This window comes from Castor canadensis, chromosome 19, assembly GCF_047511655.1.
Source record: "Castor canadensis chromosome 19, mCasCan1.hap1v2, whole genome shotgun sequence".
Lineage (NCBI taxonomy): Eukaryota > Metazoa > Chordata > Mammalia > Rodentia > Castoridae > Castor > Castor canadensis.
In genome coordinates, this window is record NC_133404.1 from 43,241,735 (window position 1) to 43,262,741 (window position 21,007).

Consider the following 21,007-nt stretch of genomic DNA (forward strand, 5'->3'; position numbering starts at 1 on the left):
ATACAAGGGGCAGGTGAGTTTTTGAAAAAGAAATACCCGAGCTCTCCTGAGCAGCTTCTTTCTGCTGGAGGGCTGATAAACAGATGTGAGACTGGGAGCCATGGCCATGAGGATGAAGCTGCCATTACTGAAGAAGGGAAGGAAAGCGCGTGGGTCCCTTATGACACACTTAGTCAAACTGACCATCTGTGGCCTCCGGACTTCACAGGTATGTGAGCACCATACTCCTTTATAGTTCAAACCAGGTAGAGTTGTTCCTGTTGCCTGTCCAAGAGGGCATCCCAACAGTGGGCCATGTAAGTTGCAAGTAAAATGTCTTTACAGCACACTCTGGAAGCGTTTGGAGACACGGTAGCTTAGACAAGGCAGGCAGCTGAGTTTGAAGCAAGCTTTGCCTTCAAGGAGCACCGTGATCTGGCGAGCACCTCGCTCTTGCCTTTGGTTCCTCACAGAGTAAGAGTTGTACTGACGAGCAGCTTGCAGCTCTTTTACCCTCAAGAGTTTTCATTACTGGTTATTCTTGTGGACTTTGTGTTATGTTGTGTTTTGTTTCATGGCACTGGGGTTTGAACTTGGGGCCTCAGGCTTGCTGTTACCGCATTGATCCTGGATTTTGTATTTTTAATATCCATTTTTGTGCCAGTTAGAAACGGACATGATCACTTTTAACAATCAAGTAATTACTACACAAACGCACACACACATCAGCAAAGGCAATTAAGATAGTCACTAAATTACCATAACTTGCACCAAATATGTAAAAAATATATTTATTATCTTTCTCAGCTATGGGTGTGATTTCTGATAGACTTTTACAAATACTGAAACCAGTTTCCAGGTTATTCTTTTTTGGAGGTAAACCTCCAAGGATCTTTGGAGGTTTGAAGATTGCCAAGTTACACTGAGGAGGAAGAAAATTCAGTGACTTCTCAAAAATAAGTAACATTATTAATTACAAGTCTTTGATTTCTTTTTCACAAAATGCTCTGTAGTTTTAAAGAGATGTAAAAAAAAATTACACTTAGCTAAGCACCTTAAAATACAAGGTAAGACTAAGCAGTATGACAGGTTTTCTTGTCAGCTGTGAACTGGAGAAGGCAGTTCCCAGAATTCCATTTTACTTCACAATCATGTAGTGATTTTTGAGTCTGACTCGTGTGTATACACATTTCCCCTCTGTTTATTTGTACATTTAAATATATTTTCTTACTTAGCAGCTTCTTCATGAGGATGTACTTTTCATTTCTTGCTTTTATTTTTTTTCGGCTTCCTTTTTTAATTTCTCCAAGATCTCCTCTGGAGTTGTAGAGGCCAAAAGCTTCACCATCTTTTCACGAGACTTACCACCCTGAACCACAAGGAAGAAAACACATTGAACCTTCCAGTGCTGGTAAGGACAGACCCCAGTGTACCCTTTGCAGTCATGCCTTTCTGGGGATGTCACAGACAGCCTTCCTTTACTACAAAACTGTACAACTCCCCAGCGTTTTTACCTCCATTTCTATAATGAAAGCTCAGCATTAAAATTTCAGAAGTGTGACCTATAACATTCTTGTGTCAAGTAATATGTGTTTAAAATACCAAACTACTGCAATTTAATATAAACTCTGTATGAAAATAAATTTTAAATATAATTTGGGGGGAGGCAGCACTGGGGTTTGAACTCAGGACCTCATGCTTGCTGGGCAGGTGCTCTACCCCTGAGCCACTCCACCAGTCCCGTAAATTTCTATTCTCAGTATGGTGCATAATTCTGGAAATCTGGAACAAAGAACAACCACACATCCGAGTACTAGGATTTCACGGTCACTTAAAACAACTTTAAAAGAGACTTTTCAAACACATCTTTTAGAGAAGAGATTTATCTAGATGGGCAGAATGTGCCCAGGTAGATCTCAGAGTATGAGCACTGACAGAAAGTCAAACGTGACCTGCCACAGGTGGGGACCTTCTGGTGGGAACTTTGTCCTTAGTTCTTTTCCTTCTTAAAGTGAAAGAGGAAAGCAGCCTGATCAGATGGACCTTTAGGTGGAGTTTATTGATCAAGGGCTTACCGCCACCCAGATATGAGCTGTAAAGTGTAGCACTGGAAAATAAGCAGGACTGGGCCCAGTCCTACACAATCTGTTTCAGCATGTGTAGAGTGACGTGAGGTAATTTTGAAGTACAGAATCATGACACTGCTGACACCTATGAACCCTCTATCTTCCTGTTGAGCTTCTCTAGTGGGCAGAGTCAGTGTGGGGGATCAGAAGCATTGGTGGCACCACTTTAGACTGCGTTAGTGTAGCAAGGTCTTGAAGGAGAAGCGAGCAAGTTCAGAAATGGAGCTACAAAGGACAGAATGCTGGGAACGGAGGGTCAAATAGAGTGTGGATGGGTGAATGAGGACTGAGGGAAGACAGAAACTTGGCTTTCCAAGTTTCCTGAAGAAAACAGTATTTTATGAATCATAATTGATATGTAATTAAGATATTTAAAAAGAGAAAGAGACCTACCTTATCCAAAACCACATCACTCTTCCTGAGTCCTAAGACCTTGCAAAGATACCGACAGAGCTCAGCGTTGGCCTCTCCCTCTGAGGGAGGCGCTGCAATGGCTACACTTACGGCGTCAGTTGTCAAATCTGGAAGGAAGTAGTGTGGACTTTTATCCTTAAGGACTTTTCTTTCTTCACAAATTGAGGAACAGTTGTCAAAGGGTTTGCTTTTGCCTGACACACTAGATTTTCAATCATAACAGTAGTGGATAATAAACTGGTTCTATCCCCAGCACCAAAAGACTTTAGTGACAACATGAAAAATCACACTAGTCACACTGCTGGGGATGTAAACATGATGAATGTGCCTCTGCCATCACAGAAAATAAGCCAGAAGAGAGAGCCACAGTTTGCCCTGCCCTCCTGACCAGGATGGACCTCACATTCCAGGAAGTGTCTTGGATTTAAACAACTGGAAATCGCACTTGATCTAACAGCAGGTGTTCCAGGCAGGAAGTCAGAAGAGTTGGGGCTTCTGTCCCGACAATGCCATTGCCCAAGTGCACCGACAAGGTGCTCCCTGGATTGTACTTTGTTGTTCAGGGTTTGTGCCTCAGGAAAAGGAGAGTGCTGCACTAGGTTCATCTCTTATCTGATGTGCATCTTGAGTGTTTTTTAAAATTCAATAATGTTCATTCAGCAAACATTCTGTAGCAATTACCATCCACTACTTTTAAATACACATAAACACACCCACAGGGCTTTACAGATACTAACTTAGGCCTCACAATAACTTCATGAAGACATTCATACCCTTATCATCTCCACTGTGCAAGTGAAGACACTACAGCAAGCGACGTGCCCTGTAGTCCTCCACCGTCACCAGGAGAGTGAAGTAATCACTCCAAGCACTTGTAAATGAGTAAATGAGGATGGGCTGATCCTAACCTGGGGGTTCAGGCATTTCTACACTCACACTCGTGTAAACCACACAGCTAGACTCCATGAGAACGAGATGGTTCGACAACTGTCCACCCATCTCATCTCTTCTCCGATAGAAAAGAGTTTAGATGGGGTGAATTTTTCTCTTAACTAAAGCACGTAAGCTGTAATTCACGCTGCCCTGGATTTCACTGTGACAATGCTGACCACGGACAATGTGGCCAGCAGAGACCAGCTCACCACTTCTGCGGTATTACTTTCAAAATATAAAAATAATTTGGTATACAGAGCTTTAGAGGTGATATAGACCTTCAAGGCAATTCAGATCTTTTTTTTTTTTTTTTGGTGGGACTGAGGTTTGAACTCAGGGCTTTGCTCTTGCAAAGCAGGCACTCTACAGTTTGAGCCACCTCCGGTCCATTTTTCTCTGGTTATTTTGAGATGGGGGGTCTCGAGAACTATTTATCCAGACTGGCCTCAAACCTCAATCCTCTCAAGTAGCTAGGATTATAAGTGTGAGCCGCCAGAAGCCGGCTCAGATCAATGATTTAAAAAAATTTTTAAGCTCACATGGGAACTGATCAGGGCCTCAGATCATAGGTTTTCTTCCACTCCTTAGATCAGTGGCCATTGAACCAAACCAAAATGTCTCTTCTTTCTCTGGCTGGTGTCTCCAGTTTTGGAACAGGGCAAACTCCAAATAATCTAGGTTATCATGTGTTTCCATGTGTAGTTCCTAAAACACCATTCCCCCTCCCCCTTGTGGTCTCTTGAGACAGAGTTGTCAGTAGGTGGCCCAGACTGGCTTCGAAATGCTGATCCTCCTGCCTCAGTCTCCCAAGTGCTGGGATTAAAATATGCACTACTATGCCCATCTCTAAAACACCGTATTTCAAAAAAGTAAGAGACAATGGTTTCCATCCAATTGGGTATGCGCTCCCTTTCAAATACCTTTACGTTTTAAAATCTCCAGTTTAAAAATGGGGAAGCCTCCAAACGCAGATGTGAAAAAACAGACTCGCCTGCCACAGGCCACACTGCCCGCTGCTGAGGCAGAGGGCGCTGGAGGCCCCCGAGCGTGCGGGAGCCCAGCCCGGGGTTGACGTGTACCTGTCACGGCATTCTGTCTGGAGCCAGGCTTGGCATGGATGGCTATAGTGACACAGCCTTTAGCATCAACCGCCACGGGACCCGCGGGAGGAGGTGATCTCTCCGGTCCCTTGCTGGGATCTTTACCCTAAAATGACAAGGACCACACACCTTCACAGGTCACACACACCGAGTCCTCCGCCGCCCCCGCCTTCAAGACACACGGGGCTTAGCGGCGGAGTCCAGGGCTTCCGGCCACCAAGGAGGCGTTTCCTTCCAAGGCTCCGCCAAGCCCACGCGAGAGGAGGGGTCCTCCAAAGTGCTGCCCACGCTCCGCGGGCCCCGCCCCACCCTCCGCCGCCACGGGACTTGCCACTGGCCTTAGTCGTCGCACCAGCTCGCTTGGGCATCTCGGCGCCAGAAGGAAGCCGAGCGGAGACAGGAGCGCCGGGTCCGGCCCCGACCAGCCGCAGCCCAAAGCCAAGACGCAGCATCCCCAGCGGGGCTACTGCGCGGAGCCGCCCGGGCCCGGAAGGGCTTCTGCGCCTGCGCACGCGACGAGCTTGGGGGGCGGGGGAAGATCCGAGCCCGGAAGGGCTTCTGCGCCTGCGCACGCGACGAGCTTGGGGGGCGCGGGAAGGTCCGAGCCCGGAAGGGCTTCTGCGCCTGCGCACGCGACGAGCTTGGGGGGCGGGGGAAGGTCCGAGCCAGGAAGGGCTTCTGCGCCTGCGCACGCGACGAGCTTGGGGGCGGGGGAAGGTCCGAGCCCGGAAGGGCTTCTGCGCCTGCGCACGCTGCGAGCGGAGTGGCCCCAGGGCTCGCTCGTCCGCCCCGCCTGAGAGCGACGCCTCGCGGCCGGCGGGACCTGCGCCTCTGCGGTGTGATCACGTCCCAGCGGGCGCTCATGTCTGAGTGTGGGGAAAGTGATGTTGCTGCTTCCCCGGATTGGAGCCAGCGGACAGCAGCTCCCGGGGACAGGCGTCCGCGCGCCTCTGCAGCGGCCTCCACGGTCACGGATGGGTAGGGAGCCTTGCGCCGCGAGCCCCTGGGGTGCATTCCTGCTACACCTGCTTTGCGCCCGACGCGAGCGGTCGGCCCCCACAATGTGAAAGGACAGGAGGGTGTCGTGGCGTGTACTGAGGCGGCACATGAAACTGGAGGTCAGCAGAGGCGAGACCACAGGGTCGCTGTGAGGTTAGGGGTCAGCAGAGGTCGAAAACCGGCCACCCGATGAGAGGGGAGGGGCGATTGGCCCCCAGCAGCCCTAAGACCTTCCGTACCTGGACGGACAGAGCTGGGGCCGACAGACCCGGGAACGCGAGTGGAGTCCAGGAAGATGCCCAGGTTTGGGCGTGGGCAGGTCTGGGGTGAGTTGAGTTTCGGATATAGTGGAGATGACTGGGACACCGAGTACTAAGGAGCTAATTGAATCAGTAGCTGAAGCACATCTGACTGGTGATGGATTCCGGAGGCCCGAGGACAGACGGCAATGACGTCATCAAAACGGAGCCCAGAAGACAGGGAGAAGCCAGCACAGGGCCCCGTCGGAGGACAGTGTGATGACAGCTAGGGGAGGATGATGCGGGAGGGAGAAGTCAGCAGTGGTGGTGGCGGAGGACGTGTACAATAAGTACGATTTAGAAAACGGTTGGTGCTGGTTGGTGACCCAGGCTGGAGCAGGAGTGAAGAGGGGAACTAGATGACTATTTCGGTGACGTCACTGTGAAGGAGTAACTGGCATCTCCGTTTCTGGACACCTGGCTCTCAGGGACTTTATTCTCTAAGCTAGACAACAGTTTAGCCCTATTTAGAGACTGCCAGGAAGGAGCCAGAGGAGACTACACCCCAGGCTTGGAGGTGGGGAGGCGTCTGAACATGGGTGGAGAAGCTTGGGGGCACAGGTAGGTTTAGTAGTGGGACCTGCAGTTTCTTTCGTTAGCTAAGGATGGGGAGGTGTTGAGAGAGGAGCAGACTTAGCCAAGAACTTTGGACAATGGCAGAAAGCTAGCTGCTGAGACTCATCCAGTAGCACTATCTGGTTAAGGTTGGAAGCCATTAAGTCACTAAGGTCCCAGGGCCTCACACATGGTGAGCACACGTTCTGCAGCTGAGCTACACCCCCAACCCATCACATCACTTTCAATGCCTGGGCTAAGCAGCTAAGGCAAACAGGATTGATCCGGGTGTGCAGAGGGGTGAGGGTTACTGAGGAGGTTAAGACCAAAGGTGGAGAAGGGGGAAGGGACCCAAGGTACGCTTACCTGGGGAGGGAAGGAAGTCAAGAGAGTTGGCAGCACAGAGATCAGGGGCTGCAGTCTCCAGGCTCACTGATGATGAGTCAGAACTGGAAGAAGCATCAAAGGTTGTGGAAGAGTGGGAGGTCTAGAGCCTGAAGGCTTGAGCAGAAGAAAGCAAGCCAGGTGGTAACACAACTACATTTCCTTTCTTTGAAGTTAACTACACTGCAGCCACTGGTAGAATATTTTGGGTGAAATGGCCTAAATTAAGCACTGGAAATAAAGGGGGTACTTGTGATGTGAATTATTAATGGTATCTGCAAGTGCTAGCTGGATGAGGGGAGAGGCTTCCTGTGACAACATTCAGCCTTTCCCACAGGATCTTCCAGAGCAGGTTATGAGAACTTTATCACAGCAGCTGGGAAGAGGAAGAACATGAGCCCATCTGTGGCTCAAGTCTCTCTGGAGCCCACAGCATGGAAAAGTGAGAAGAAATACTGCTTAATAGTGAGAAAAGAACAGCAACTATGACCCAAAAGGCAGAGAATCACCACTAAAGGTTTATGTGGGTTCCATTTTATTTTTAAATCTTATTTTTTAAGTGGAATTTAAATAAAACTCCATCTTGACTTAGCTTTGCCAGTGGAGAAAAAGTGAACAGGATTTTGTTTAAGCATGTGAACTAGGAGAGAGGAAATGCAGTAGTGGTCCAGTAGTGGACTGGACGGGGGCTGGGATGGCAGTGGCTCTGTCCCTCTTGTAAAGGATGCATTGTGTCTAAATAGGGCATGGTTCCCAGGATTTGAATCTGGTAAGTACACAGAGACCCAAAAACTTCTTTGAAGGAGTAAACACTAGAAAGGGTAGTGGAACAAGTAAGTTTTAGACATTTTGCATTTGATGTACAACATTGGAAGGCCTTACTCTCTAATTATGCAGACCTAAAAGAAAACACATTTTGAAAACACAACCCATCGACTTGTTGGGTAGACACTAGAACTTCACACTTCCTTAGAAAGTATATTCCACAGAACATACAAAGTTTGAAATGTTTTCAAGTGTTACTTGTTTTTTGTGGTACTGGGACTTGAACTTGGGGCCTATATCTTGAGCCACATTTCCAGCCCTTTTCTGTGATGGGTTTTTGAGATAGGGTCTCAAGAACTATTTGCCTGGGCTGGATTCAAACCTTGATCTTCTTGATGTCTGCTTCCTGAGCACACAGAATTATAGGCCTGAACCACTGGCTCAGCAAAATATTTTTATTTTTCAACCCAGCAAAATATTTTCTGGATTCTATCCTTTGGGGGATAAAAATGGGCTTAAATTTCACCATGCGCCACTTCCTGATCTTTTAAATGAGAATTTGTCGTGAAATGGATACTGTTATGCTACTCCACACTGATTCTATGACACAATGTGTGAAGCTGTTAGCGTAGAGCAGTCATCACTCAGGTCCTTATCACGCACACAGTGGGGACTGACCTCAGGGCCTTGGGCACACTGGCAAGTATTCTACCACTGAGCAACACCCGCAGCCCCGGCTGCTGCACTGTCAGAGTAAGTAACAAGATTATTCTTCACATTTCTTCATTCGCAACCTTTTAGAATAAAATAGAGAAAACCTGACACCATAAAGTGATCAAGAAACAGAGGGCAGTGTGCTTACTACAGTTCCTGTCAATTGCTTTCAGGCAACTAGAAGGCATTCTTATTTTGTGCTGTGTTACTGCCATAACTTGAAAATTAAGTTAAAGCTCAAATACAATCTTTGTTCCGCACTGGTGTTTTAGATTCAACTTTCAGAAGAAAAAGATGCCAAAGGTAAAATAAAAATGATAGTATGCATTTATTTTTAAGTTCCAGGTGATGTCCCATCTTTAGCAAATGGTTCTGTTTCTTGCACCGTCTGTGGCTACACTGAGTTACAATTGTTCAGAAACACACACAGGCATGTGAAATGTTAAAAAAAAAAAAAAACACACCCTTGTCTCTGGTGCACGTACTTTTTAAGGGAGAAGAGCTTTCTGTAATAGTCACTAAACATTGCTTGTTAATCTTTCATCAGGCAGAACCACATGTTCCATAGGTATTCCAGTTAATTGAGATTTATATCCAGACAAAAATTTCCTTTTTCTTCAGCAATTTCATGAGACCTTGGCCACCACACCTCTACCTTCTTGAAAATATAACATATTTCTTTTGATGAAACATTTTTATACCCTAATTTAGGAAAAAAATTTTTGATACTGAAAATAATTTTGATTTTTAGTCATCTTCCACAGCTATCTTATACCATAAGCTTATTTGTAATGGATACAAATGTTATTTTAAGCTTAATTACACTTGTTGTTTTAATAAGATAACCACTTTCAAGGGAAAAATGTTATTTCATTTACATTTTAAAAACCTGCCTTATATAAAAGTGTAAGTGTCACTGTCAGATGTACTTCCACACCTCACAGAGGTGTGCCATGGATATTAACACATTTTCTCCGTGGACAGACCGTGCATGTGGCAGGGAGAATGACTGCTGGACAGCACTATCACCTCAAAGTAATTGTTAGAAATGCTGAGTACTTCCTCCTCCCTGTGGGACAGACAGGTGGGCTTAGTGACATGGAATGGTCTTATGCTCACCTCTGCATCCTCTTTTGCGTCACGTTGCTGTGGATTTGCACAAGCTCCACTGCAGCTGAAGACCACCACGCAATACACCCCCAGACCATCACAAAGTGCCTGTCTCTGTCTGCAGCCAACATTTTCTTGGGTTTGTCTTAGGCCTATTTTTAGCATTACTTCAAATGCTAACAACCAGACATTTTAAAACCCCAACTAGAAAGCCAGTTTTCTTAATTTTCTAAAGCTGGGTTAGTAGGAATTCTGCAGGAATATTGACCCATCTCATCTCACCTCACCTTCCAAACAGTTAAGAATGAAAAAGCCAAACCTGCTATGTGTATCAAGAGTCTTTCACCTTTCACTATTCAAAGACTGAGTCAGTTGGTTCAAGAGGAAGCTGAAACAGCTGTGCTTTTCACAAATTAAACCCATTTGTCTTTTTCCTCCAGGGTTATAAGAAAATGGAAAATCTGCCTTTAAGTCATGCAGAGATTTAAATCAACATTTTTCTACTTCCTCTAAGAAACCAAAATGTTTCTTATCCTACAGTTATAAATATTTATGACACTCAAACTATCTTTTGTGGCAATTATTTACACTTTTGAGACTGGACTGTATGATGCTATTTAGCCAAGATATAATATAATGCTAAATTATGTGTAAAATATTATTTCTGGTATTTGCCCATCTTCTATGGATGTGCCGTTATTGTTGCCAGGGGAACTGAAAAAGAAAAAAACAGTCTTGCTTGCAGCAGGCGTCTCATGCACCACCTTCTTCAGTCCTTTTGTGCCATAGTGAGAATCTGGACCCTGACAAGAACAAAAGCTCATTAGCGATTGCTGAGTAATAAGCAGCCAAGTTACGGTGGTGCTACGATTACATTAATGATCTGTTATATCCTTGATAGCTCCTGTATATGTATAAACTTTATACAGAGTCATTTAATGAAAAACGAAACTTTTGCATGAAAGCTAATTAATGAGTAAAAATACAAGAGTGCACAGCTCGGACATTAGAAAACAGTGAGTAGGTTTTAAGGAGACAGTTATTTTTGCTTCTGTCACACGTTCAATTTCCCACTCAAACAAAGGGCGGGGGTGGCTCTTTAGGAAGAACCTTCCCTCAGAGAAGTGGTGCTAAGCAGCACTTCTTTTCTTTAAAACAAAGGAGCCAAATCTGGTGGCCCACACCTGCAATGCCAGCTACTCAGGAGGATCTTGGCTCAAGGCCAGCTCAAGTGAATAGCTCGACAGACCCTATCTCCAAAATAACCACAGCAAAATGGACTTAGGCATGGCCCAAGAGGTAGAGCACCTGCTTTCAAAATGCAAAGTCCTGAGGTTCAAACTCCAGCCCTACCAACCACTACATGAAAAAAAAAGCAGTGGAGTAAGTGGGAGGCCTGAGTTCAAACCCAAGTACTGCCAGAAACAAAACAAAAGACTTCTGAGATCAGAACTTAAAACACAAAAATCACCAAGAGGAGGGTGAATGTAGTGGAAATATCATGTACTCATGTATGAAAATGGGAAAATGACACCTGTTCAAACTATTCCAGGAATGGGGGGAGGGGAGATAAAGGAGGATGATGGAGGGGGAATTCAACTATGATGTACTATAGGAACTTTGGTAAATGTTACAATGTACCCCCAGCACAACAATAATATGATAATGAAAAAAATTTTAAAAATCAGCAAGAGCTGTAGCAAGGCACACTGTAATTAAACAGCTCTACTGTCTGTGACTCTGGGCTCTAAACCACGCTTTCTGTGAACACTCAGGAGAGACAACAGCCTCTGGAACACCGAGTGACTTACCTTGAGTGTTGCGCACGCTGTGCAGCACACATTGGGCAGGATCTCGATGGGCTCTTTGAACATGACCCTGAACGTGTTAGCAGTCCCATCACAACTAAATCCAGTATCATTCTGACCCAGAGTTTGTTTTTTTTCATATTCAATGATCTGTAATTTTTGAAAGAGAAGTTAAATTTAAGTTAAACTAACTGAAACTAGGTTTTGTAGAAACCATCCTGGTATCTTAGCCACTGCAGGTAGACTACTAGTTTTCTGTGCTCTAGCTTCTCTCTACTTACCTCTAACCCCCAAAGACGGCTCTATGTATGCTGTCAAAGTGACTACCATTCACCACAGGAGGGCTGGGGAGGCTGGGCTGTGAGAGAGAGGAGCTACCATGGTGTTTAGAATTCAGATTTCAGATGTCATTTTAAACGAGCCTTTACTCTGTGCTACCCTATGTCTCGTTCCTAGGAAAATTCCCTTACTATTTCCTATGAGTCAACGTTATTTACTGAAATTAAAATGACTGTAAATGCAGTATGTCTGTGAAAGTTCAAAATGTAAAAATTCTGTCTTTTCAACTGAGTTCTATCAAATGTACTAAGCTGTGTCAGGCACTGAGGGACACCGGGGAAGTCACAAAGACGGTGCCTATGGTGAGACGAAGCAGCCAAGCACAGCAAAGCTGCTGTGCACGCCACAAGGAGCTCCACGTGACTGTTGCAGAAGCTCTGGTAAAGCTTGTTACCAGATGCCGAGGCAGCTTGACAACACCTGCCTTTCTGCACTCATTACACAAAACAGTGCTAAAGCAGCTACACAGTAATTCCCTGTTCCCGTGTGTCATGGTTCAGTAAAAACCTAAAGACATGACATGCTGGTGGCAAGAAGCCATGAGACAAGGCATCTGGTTATGACTGCAGTCCACAGCAAACCACTCTCGCTTCTCCCTCCGAGCTTCAGTTTTAGCTTTCAATTTGGGGGTGGGCGAGGGGACCCTGCTTTGCCTTCTTCAGTCCTAAGATCATTGTGAAAATCAAATTACAACAACCTGTCATAGCAACACTTCACATACATCTTGTGCAGATCTCCCACAATTTTAGATAGGTGTCAGCTGACCATAAGAGCAGATAGGAGACTGAGACTTAGATTGTATTATTTGCCTTGTCACTCCTCTCAGCGGACGGAGCTGAGGCAGATGGAAATCTCCTGAAGATGCCAAAGCATCCACAACAAGTTGTGTTAGCATGTGGGTGTGTTCTCACCACTTACCTGTAGCCATCACCGTTAACCTACTTAGACGTGCTCTCCTCAACATTGCCATCCCGTGGAGTTATTGGACAGTTGAGATGGAGTAACAGGGTCCTTTTATTTGGTTTTTTTTGTGTGTGTCACTGGAAACTGAGCCCATGGCCTCTTGAGCCACACACCCCGCCCCAGCCAAGAGTGTCCTTAAATGATGTGAGTGCTCTGGTAAGTGCTCTGGTCAAGGAGTCTGCCATCTTTCTTTAATGGCCCACAGAGCTAAGGACAGTGGATGCGGGTTGACTATTGCATTAACATTTTCCCCTCCTGGTGAGGATAGGTAAGACACCTAAAAAACTAGCTAGCATTTGTTGCCCTTAATTCAGAGAAACTAAAGCAGATACCTTAAAGCAACTGAGGCCAATAGGAAAAGGGGACCAGGAACTAGAGAAAAGGTTAGATCAAAAAGAATTAACCTAGAAGGTAACACCCACACACAGGAAATCAATGTGAGTCAATGCCCTGTATAGCTATCCTTATCTCAACCAGCAAAAACCCTTGTTCCTTCCTATTATTGCTTATACTCTCTCTACAACAAAATTAGAGATAAGGGCAAAATAGTTTCTGCTGGGTATTGAGGGGGGGGAGCGGGAGGGGGTGGAGGGGGTGGTAAGGGAGGGGGTGGGGGCAGGGGGGAGAAATGACCCAAGCCCTGTATGCACATATGAATAATAAAAGAAAAATGAAAAAAAAATAAATAAAACTATGATCTTTAAAGCAAAAAAAAAAAAAAAAAAAAAAAAACATTTTCCCCTCCTGCTCTTGTGTAACACACAGGCTTCAGCACTTTACGGCAATGCTTTGAAAAGTACATGCCTCCCCTTTCACTACAAGATGACGTGGCTCTCCACAAAACAAGCAGATGAACAAGAACAACTCACAGCAAAGTGCATCTCTGTTATGCCTACCTGCTACTTGCACAGTACAGGCTTTTCTTTTTGTACCTCATGTCTATGGGAAAGGATCCTGGATGAGCATTAAGAAAAAGCCCTCTAGGTGCTTCTATACGACTCACTGACTTCAAAGAAACTGACTTAGAGGAATTGAAATTACAAAGGGTTGAATCAAGGGCCCTATCTGCTGCCAACAGATGGCTCGTATTCAGAGAAGTTTCCCACAGTAATGGCTTTTACTGCAGAGTTAAAGAAAGCTTGTAAAAGCTGGTAAGCATCAGAATTTAACTTCAGACTGGCCTTGGGTGGCCTCACGGTGTGAACGCTCCTAAACATTCTGAAATACTGGTCAACACTTAAAGCCCTGAGAGATTTCTTATGAAAATCTACCCTGGCTTCTTGGCATTCCTGGGCCCTGACTCCTGCACTGCAACTCCTGGCAGAGCACAGTAGCAGCTGCATGTCAATACTCCAGTCTGCACAACTCCTTCCTCTTCCTGCTGTCTCTGTTACACCAGGCTGGCTTCTCCATTTAAAGTGATCTGTCTGGGCCCTGGCAGGAATCTGGATTTGCCACTTGTGATACAAAGGAACAGGTGGCTGTAGGCAGTGCATCTGGAGCAGCTATGAGACTAGCTATGGGGTAAGACAATAAAGAAAACTTGTCTCTATTTATTTCACTCACGTATTTAGCCTTTATTGTTTTAATATACCTATAACTTCGGCCTCAAGGGCTCTGCCCCTTGACCCAAGCCTCACACCTTTTGCTTTTTGTTGTTGTTTGTTTTCAGATAGGGTTTGATACTTTTCCCCAGGCTGGACTCAGACCACAATCCTCCTATCTCTGTCTCCCACGTAGCTGGGATTATAAGTGCACACAAGCACACCTGGCTGGCTTGTTTTTGAGATATGCTACCTTTTGCTCAAGCTGGCTTCAAATGGCTATCCTATTCCGCCTGAGTAGCTGGGACCACAGGTGTGTACCAGCATGCCTGGAGAGGCTCTTAACAATTTTCTCTCAAGTATGTAAGCTGTAATGGGGAGTGACTGAAAATCTTTTACAACTTTCAAAGGTCTCCTGAGTTTTTTTCTGCACCTAAAAAACACGAAAACAATTTTCTAGCCTGTTTTAAAATCCATCAAATAATCTCAGTGGGTTTAAAATGTATTTACTGCTGGAGGCATGGCTCAAGTGGGATAGCACCTGCCTAGCAAGTGTGAGGCACAATACTGCCAAATAAAATGTACTTGTGCTAAGAGTATTAAAAATGTAATCTTCTAATGGTGTGTAAGAACACAATTTGCCACTACATTTAAAATGAGCATGGCACCGTGACAGCACACCCACCAACACCCCTGCTCTCCCTTTGCAGCAAGCTCTCCTTTGAGCACTGAGGTGTTATTTTTAGCTGTCATCAAGCCACGTCTTTGAATTATTGTATTAACATCATATAAAACTGTTAGAACAGTTGGTAATACTTGGATCACAAGGTCTGCCAAAGTTTTAATATTAAAATTATCCATCAGTAGCATTTTAGAGGGCAGTTTTTTTGTTGTTGATTAAGGTTTGAAGCTTTTACTTCCCTTTCTTGCACTTTTCATGCTTTGTGTATGAAACACACAACAGTACTGCATATAGTGCACGTATACAACTACAACGTGGACATGTTTTCAAATACACTTTGCTAATGGGGAAGGGAAAGGAAGGAGAGTGGATTTAACTTTCTTCTAGATTAGGCACTGTTGCCCCAGCTGAGGAGGTGAGGTGGCGCAGACCTAAAGAACAAGGAAGGCTCTGGTCAGACACTTCCAAGTCAAGTTGGTGTTCACAGTAGCTGGAAGCAATGAGATAGTTTCAACCCTCAAGCTCAAAGTACTAGGAATACAACAGAAAGGTGCTCTAGATGGTCAGGGTACAACAGGAAGTACTAACAGGGTCACCTGGACAAAAGGAACTACTGGACACCAATGCTGTTGCCAAGAATTGCAATTTTCTGCAACCAGTTTGTTTGTTTGTTTCTTTTTTTTTTTTTTTTTTTTTTTGCAGACTGGGGTTTGAACTCAGGGCCTCACACTTGCTAGGCAGGTATCACTTGAGCCACTCCACCAGCCTTTTTTTGTGATGGGTTTTTTTTTTTTTTTTTTTTTTTTTTGAGACAGATAAGGTCTCACAAATTATTTGTCTGGACTGGCTTCCAACCCCAATCCTCCTATGCCTCCTAAGCAGCTAGGATTATAGGCCTGAGCCAGTGGTGCTGGCTGCAAGAAGATTTTTTACATCAAGTATAAATCAGAAACCTCTAGGCTTAAAATGCTACTAATCAACTTTCTGACTCCTCTGATAATTACACTGACGTGTGGACTTGGGTCAAGATACCACCTTATTGCAAAATTACTGTTTGTTATATTTCAAGTTGATAAATGCAGAAGAGGTGTACCTGTATATTCACTTGATAATCCGTGGGACCATGAATAGATCCATATAAGCCAAATCCGACTACAGAGATTCTTCTATTAACTGTGAACCTGAGAGAAAAGAAGCCAAATATAAAGCAGTGTAAGCAATCCCGTTGTGTTCGTATTCTGAAAGTTTGTAATTTTAGGTGTTCCTTTGAACATCCACTTTTGCATATAAAAAAGAAAACTACCACAAATCAGATCCCAGTTTGCTTACAAATGCAGTAAACTTCCTAGGACCCTAAGTAGAATGTTCTCTGTACGTAAGAGGAGTTTAACCTAGACACCCACTCTTGTGATAACAGTAAGGTCAGTGCTGCCCTAGTCCAAATTCACTTGCACATTCTTTTTGTGAACATGCCACAACCATCAAGACTGAAGTCCAGGCTGGGGGCAGTGGTAGGCAGAGATGGGGAGGATCACTTTGAAACCAGCCTGAAAAATAACTAGAGCCGAAAAGAGCTTGGGGTGTGACTCAAATGTTAGATCAAGTGCAAAGTCCTAAGTTCAAACCCCAGTATCACCAAAAATACAAAAACCAAAATAAAAAAAAAAATGGAAGTGTCACAGATAATCTCTTGTGGTGCGAAATGAGTCTTCTAAACAGTTTTAGCCACGATTTCAATGATTAAAACATCCTGGGCACTTCACGCCTTGAGCACCTCCTGGGTGCCAGCCACCAGCTTCCTCTCTGACCAGACTCACTTCCTCCAGTCACCCCAGGGCCCTGTAGGCCGGCTCCCTCCAGTTACGCACCAATGGCTGCTGGTGCTTTGATGGTAGTATCTGGTATGAAAGCTTTGCGTTTGTCCTGCATCTTTAATTCCATCATGATTTTGGACATACAACATCTCCATTGCTTACAGGCACATTGTGATCCACCCCAAGTTTATGGAGAGGCCGACCTCCCCTGCTCCCACATTCCATCATTCCTATTCATTAATGTTAAGCTTTAATTTACATGAACATTGGTAAGTAGAGTCAGCAAGGATCTGTATTTTCCCAGTGGTCAACCCTTCCCCACTTTTCTCATATTCTCAGTGCTTATTTGTGTTAGGGTGGTTTCTGACCTCCCTAGTCGTTCCATGTTTGATCTGTAGCACTCTTCTTCTGGTGGCAGGGACAGCAGCACTGGGGTTTGAACTCAAGGCTTTGCACTTGCCCCCAGCAAGTGCTCTACTGCCTCCTGTCCTTTTTTGCTCTGATTATTTTTTAGATGACCTGGATCCTCGTATCTTAAGCTTCCCACCATAGTTGGAATGACAGGCACACACCACCATGCCCAGTTTTCTGTTGAGATAGGGTCTCGTGCCCTTTCTGCCCAGGCTGGTCTTGAACTGCATGCTTCCTGATCCCAGTCTGTTAAGTGGCTAGCGAGAAATACAGGTGTGAGATACCTTCCTGGCTTGTACCACTTAGAAAAATTTTGTTCCTAGATAAAAACTCTTGGAATTGTGCTGCTCTTTTTAAAAGAGAATTTACTCTTCCAGTTTAACTTGAAAATACTTATGCCAAACCACTCCGCCTACCCAAAATATGTGACTTCTGAAACTGACTTACACATGCATGTCACTCTGGAAATTATTCCCACCAAAGTCTGATTCCAGCTGAAGTTCTCTAGTTCTTCACAAAGGTCCTCTACTGTCAATTTCTGAATTTAGTCTCATTACCTTATGGCTACTGTGAATGGGCCTATAAACAGTATTATAGGAGTATTTGATATGATAATGTGTATTACTACACCCAGTAATACTACAATACTAAGATACATACTAAAAACATACATCATACATACTAGTGACACAGTAATACTATGCTATATATTTAAAGTATTACTACTACTAATATTGTAACTGATGTTTTACATTTAACATTTGGGCTTTTTATTTAGGCAAAATACACATGAAATGTCCCATTTAACCACTGTGGCTGTGTACTTTACGGCACTGAAAACATTTGCACTGTTGTCCAGTCTCAGCACCCGTGTCTGTACATGAGTTCTGACAGCACGGGAGCAGCACAGCTCTCAGCTGTACGAGGCTGCCATCTTCTTTTCCTGGCTGACCCTGAAGTTACTTAGGTGGACCAGGTATTCTAGAAAGGCGTTCCACCTCCTGGGAGGCATGGTTAGGGGCACTGCTGGCCAAGGAGCTGGGACACTAACTTCCTGATGCCCAGGGCAGTCTCCCATGACAATCAACTTTCAAATGTCATACCAGAATTCATGAGGGTGAAAATTTTGTTTGTAACTGCAAGAACCTAATTCGGCCTTATTTATAAATAATTTTAGTGCAATTTTCATGCTTGTTGATTTTTATAAGAGGCAAGTACCACAGAAATAGAGGAAATATTATTCAGTAAGCTATGGCTATTTTTGGAAGTTATGTTCTACAAAGTTGCTGCACAAACAGAACAGCAACCACTAAATCCCAGCTGGGAAAGCATCCAGACACACACATTTACACACACACCTCACATAGGTTATAAACTTAAATCCTAAAATGATCCAGCCTAGATTCTGTTTTCTTCATTTCACAAAAGAGGAAACAGGAGCTCAGAGTGTGAAGTGACTCACCCAAGGCTGCCCCACTAATAGAAGACGCTGCTGGGACTCAAGCCCCACCATCTGCACTGCACTGCACTGTACCACCTGCCCCACCTCGTCATCTCTGCAGGACAGCTAGAACAAGAAGGCAGAACCATAACTAGCCTGGGAACATGCAAGTCTGGCAACTGAAGTCTCTGGCCAAAAATGACTGAGAAAGTGCCCTGAGTATTGAGTTTGGAGTCACAAATTTCAGTTACCAGGCAAAGTCACAAACATGGAAACATGGGATAGGCAACTGCTTCACCTGGAATGTGGTGTGTGAGACATTAGTAACAGACCTGTACTGTGCAGCCAAAGCATTCTCACTGCACTGCTACATCCTGCCTGCCAGTGTCCTGCCCGAAGTCTACTCTAGTGTGTATTTACATATTTTACCATCAGTTACATTCATTTCTCCTTTACATTACAATGGGGCTATTTATCAAAAACACATGAAGCATACTATGAATTTAATTTCAAGTCAGTAAACAGGGATCTACAAAATATTTATTATAAAAAATAGGGCTGCCTGCAACTCCAGCTACTCTGGAGGTGGAGATCGAAGGTTGCAGTTCAAGGCCAGCCTGGGCAGAAAGTTAGTAAGACCCCCAACTCAATCAATAATTGGGTGTGGTGGAACATATCTGTGATTCCAGCTATGTGGGAGGCCTTAGGTAGGAGGATGGTGGTCTAAGGCTAACTCCAGGCAAAAACCTAAGGCCCTACCTGAAAAATTACTCAAACAAAAAGGAATGGGGGTGTAGTTCAGAGGATGGAGCTCAGGGGCTGAGTACAAATGATTAAAAAAGAGAAAAAAAGATCTGGGTTTGATAGGATTGTAAACTATTAATGTACTTAATGTCATCTGCAAAAAAATGAAAAAGGCCTCCTCTCCGCTCCACTCTTCTCCAAGACTCGAGCTCTAACTTCATTTTTATGAGCATAGCAGTGACAGCTGGAGAGCAGCGTCTTGTAAGCATCCTGGTCCTGAGTCTCACATCTATCGATGTTAAAGTAGTCTAGACTTGATCTATGAGAGGTATCAGGAATAAAGGTGAAATTGTATCAGTCTTTTGGTATCCAGTGGAATCAAACATCCTTTTGGTCTGCAATTGTGATGAGCTGTAGTAATAGGCTCCCCCCAGTACTCAGCCACTTTTCCAATCTCCAAATCAGCCCTGCTTCACACAGTATTATCACACCGTTAAAGTACTGCTACTCAGTGTGCTAACATTTCATGCAGAACTTCTCCTAAATAGTAAGTGAGGTTTCATTGAGAGTATTTTTGTCTTGTCCAATCCCTATATAAAGGTTTTGCTTCCTTCAGTAATTAAGCAAGAAGTGTTTCCTCCTTTTAATGCTCAAGGGAACTATTTGTTCCTTGAATGCTTGATAAAACTCACCTGTAAAAACCTTGTGAGCAGACAGTTCTCTGAGAACTTTTAATGTCTTCCGTGGTAATGGGTCTATCAGGCTTTCTTCTTCAGTCAGTTTTGACAATTTATATTTGCCTATAAAATGATCCATTCCATCAAGATGCTCAATTTATTAGCACAGAGTAAACTCAGAATTAAAATCAAAATCTCAGGGACTGGGGAGTGGCTCAAGTGGTAGAGCACCTGCCTAGCAAGTGTGGGACTCTGAGTTCAAACCCCAGTGCCAGGAAGGAAAGAAAAAACAAAAAAACAAAACAAACCCTGAGCATATAACTGTATTTCCATCCTGATTTATAATTGTGAATTTTTTTCATTTCCTTTGCTAGAGGTCTATTTTATTGGTCTTTTTAAGGAACCAACTTACGGATTTATTAATTCTATTTTTATTTTTATTTTTTTGGTACTGGGGTGTGAATTCAGGGCCTCATGCTTGGTAAGCAGGTGCTGTATCATTCAAGCCACCCTGAGTCTTGCACTGTTTTTAATTCACTACCTTCTGTATCCACCTATTTCCTTTCTCTCTTCTCAGGGTTCTTTTAACATTTATTTTCTAGCTACTTGGACTGAATTCCTAAGTCATTTATTTACTAAAAGCAGTTAATGATTACTTTCTCTCTGTGTGCAGCTTTGGCCTCTGGAAATACTGTCTTACATTCAGTCTTCTCCTGATGAACAGTTAAGATGAAGAGTATACAAATGCATTTTAACCCAAGATCTGTAACAGTATCCCACCAAACTAGTGCATTACTTAAGAAAGCTAATTTCTAATTTTACACTACAGAACTACTAAATAACTGAAAATCCAAAAAGTATGACTTTGGAAAACTTTGACATTTAACCTAAAAAATTAGTAGAAAAATGATAAATTCTTCAACAGAATTGTTATGTATGCATTTTTCATGATTCTTTTTTCCCCCATTCAAAGCTTTTATAAATACATACTAAAATATCTTCCATGCAACATCTATCAAAGAAAAAATTTATACCAGGCTTAGTAAAGTTAAAGTGTTTAAACTGTAGCCTTTAAGCCTGTGAAAATGTTTGATCAGTTGAGGCTGAGAACTCAGCTTATCAGCAGCAGAGATCCAAACAGAAGGTCCAACCCAATCCTTTCTAACTTTTCTTTTTTCCTAAGACACCACCCTCACTCATAATTCA

The 21,007-nt window shown here is 43.9% G+C and overlaps 2 protein-coding genes across 3 annotated transcripts in view; both read right to left on the bottom strand.

Moving 5' to 3' along the window:
* Positions 1-754: 754 nt before the first annotated feature.
* C19H15orf40 (chromosome 19 C15orf40 homolog) lies at positions 755-5,078 on the bottom strand. Of its 2 annotated transcripts, XM_074061555.1 has the most exons (6): positions 4,891-5,078; positions 4,532-4,658; positions 2,499-2,626; positions 1,672-1,761; positions 1,211-1,348; positions 755-901 (listed from the first exon to the last, which is right to left on the bottom strand). In XM_074061555.1, the coding sequence occupies exons 1-5, from the start codon at positions 5,002-5,004 to the stop codon at positions 1,253-1,255; spliced, it is 555 nt and encodes a 184-aa protein (XP_073917656.1). In that variant the 5' UTR covers positions 5,005-5,078; the 3' UTR covers positions 755-901; positions 1,211-1,252. The 2 variants fall into 2 exon arrangements, with proteins under 2 accessions (XP_073917656.1, XP_020031178.2); XM_020175589.2 differs by lacking the exon at positions 1,672-1,761 and having other exon boundaries at positions 755-1,348; positions 4,891-5,072.
* A 3,494-nt stretch (positions 5,079-8,572) lies between these two features.
* Btbd1 (BTB domain containing 1) overlaps positions 8,573-21,007 on the bottom strand; it is a 30,634-nt gene continuing 18,199 nt past the window's right edge. Inside the window, exons 6-8 of the mRNA XM_020175586.2 lie at positions 15,808-15,895; positions 11,190-11,336; positions 8,573-10,181 (exon numbers count right to left, since the gene is read on the bottom strand). Coding sequence (XP_020031175.2) covers positions 10,023-10,181; positions 11,190-11,336; positions 15,808-15,895 — 394 coding nt within the window. The 3' untranslated portion in view covers positions 8,573-10,022. The remainder of the gene's footprint in view (positions 10,182-11,189; positions 11,337-15,807; positions 15,896-21,007) is intronic.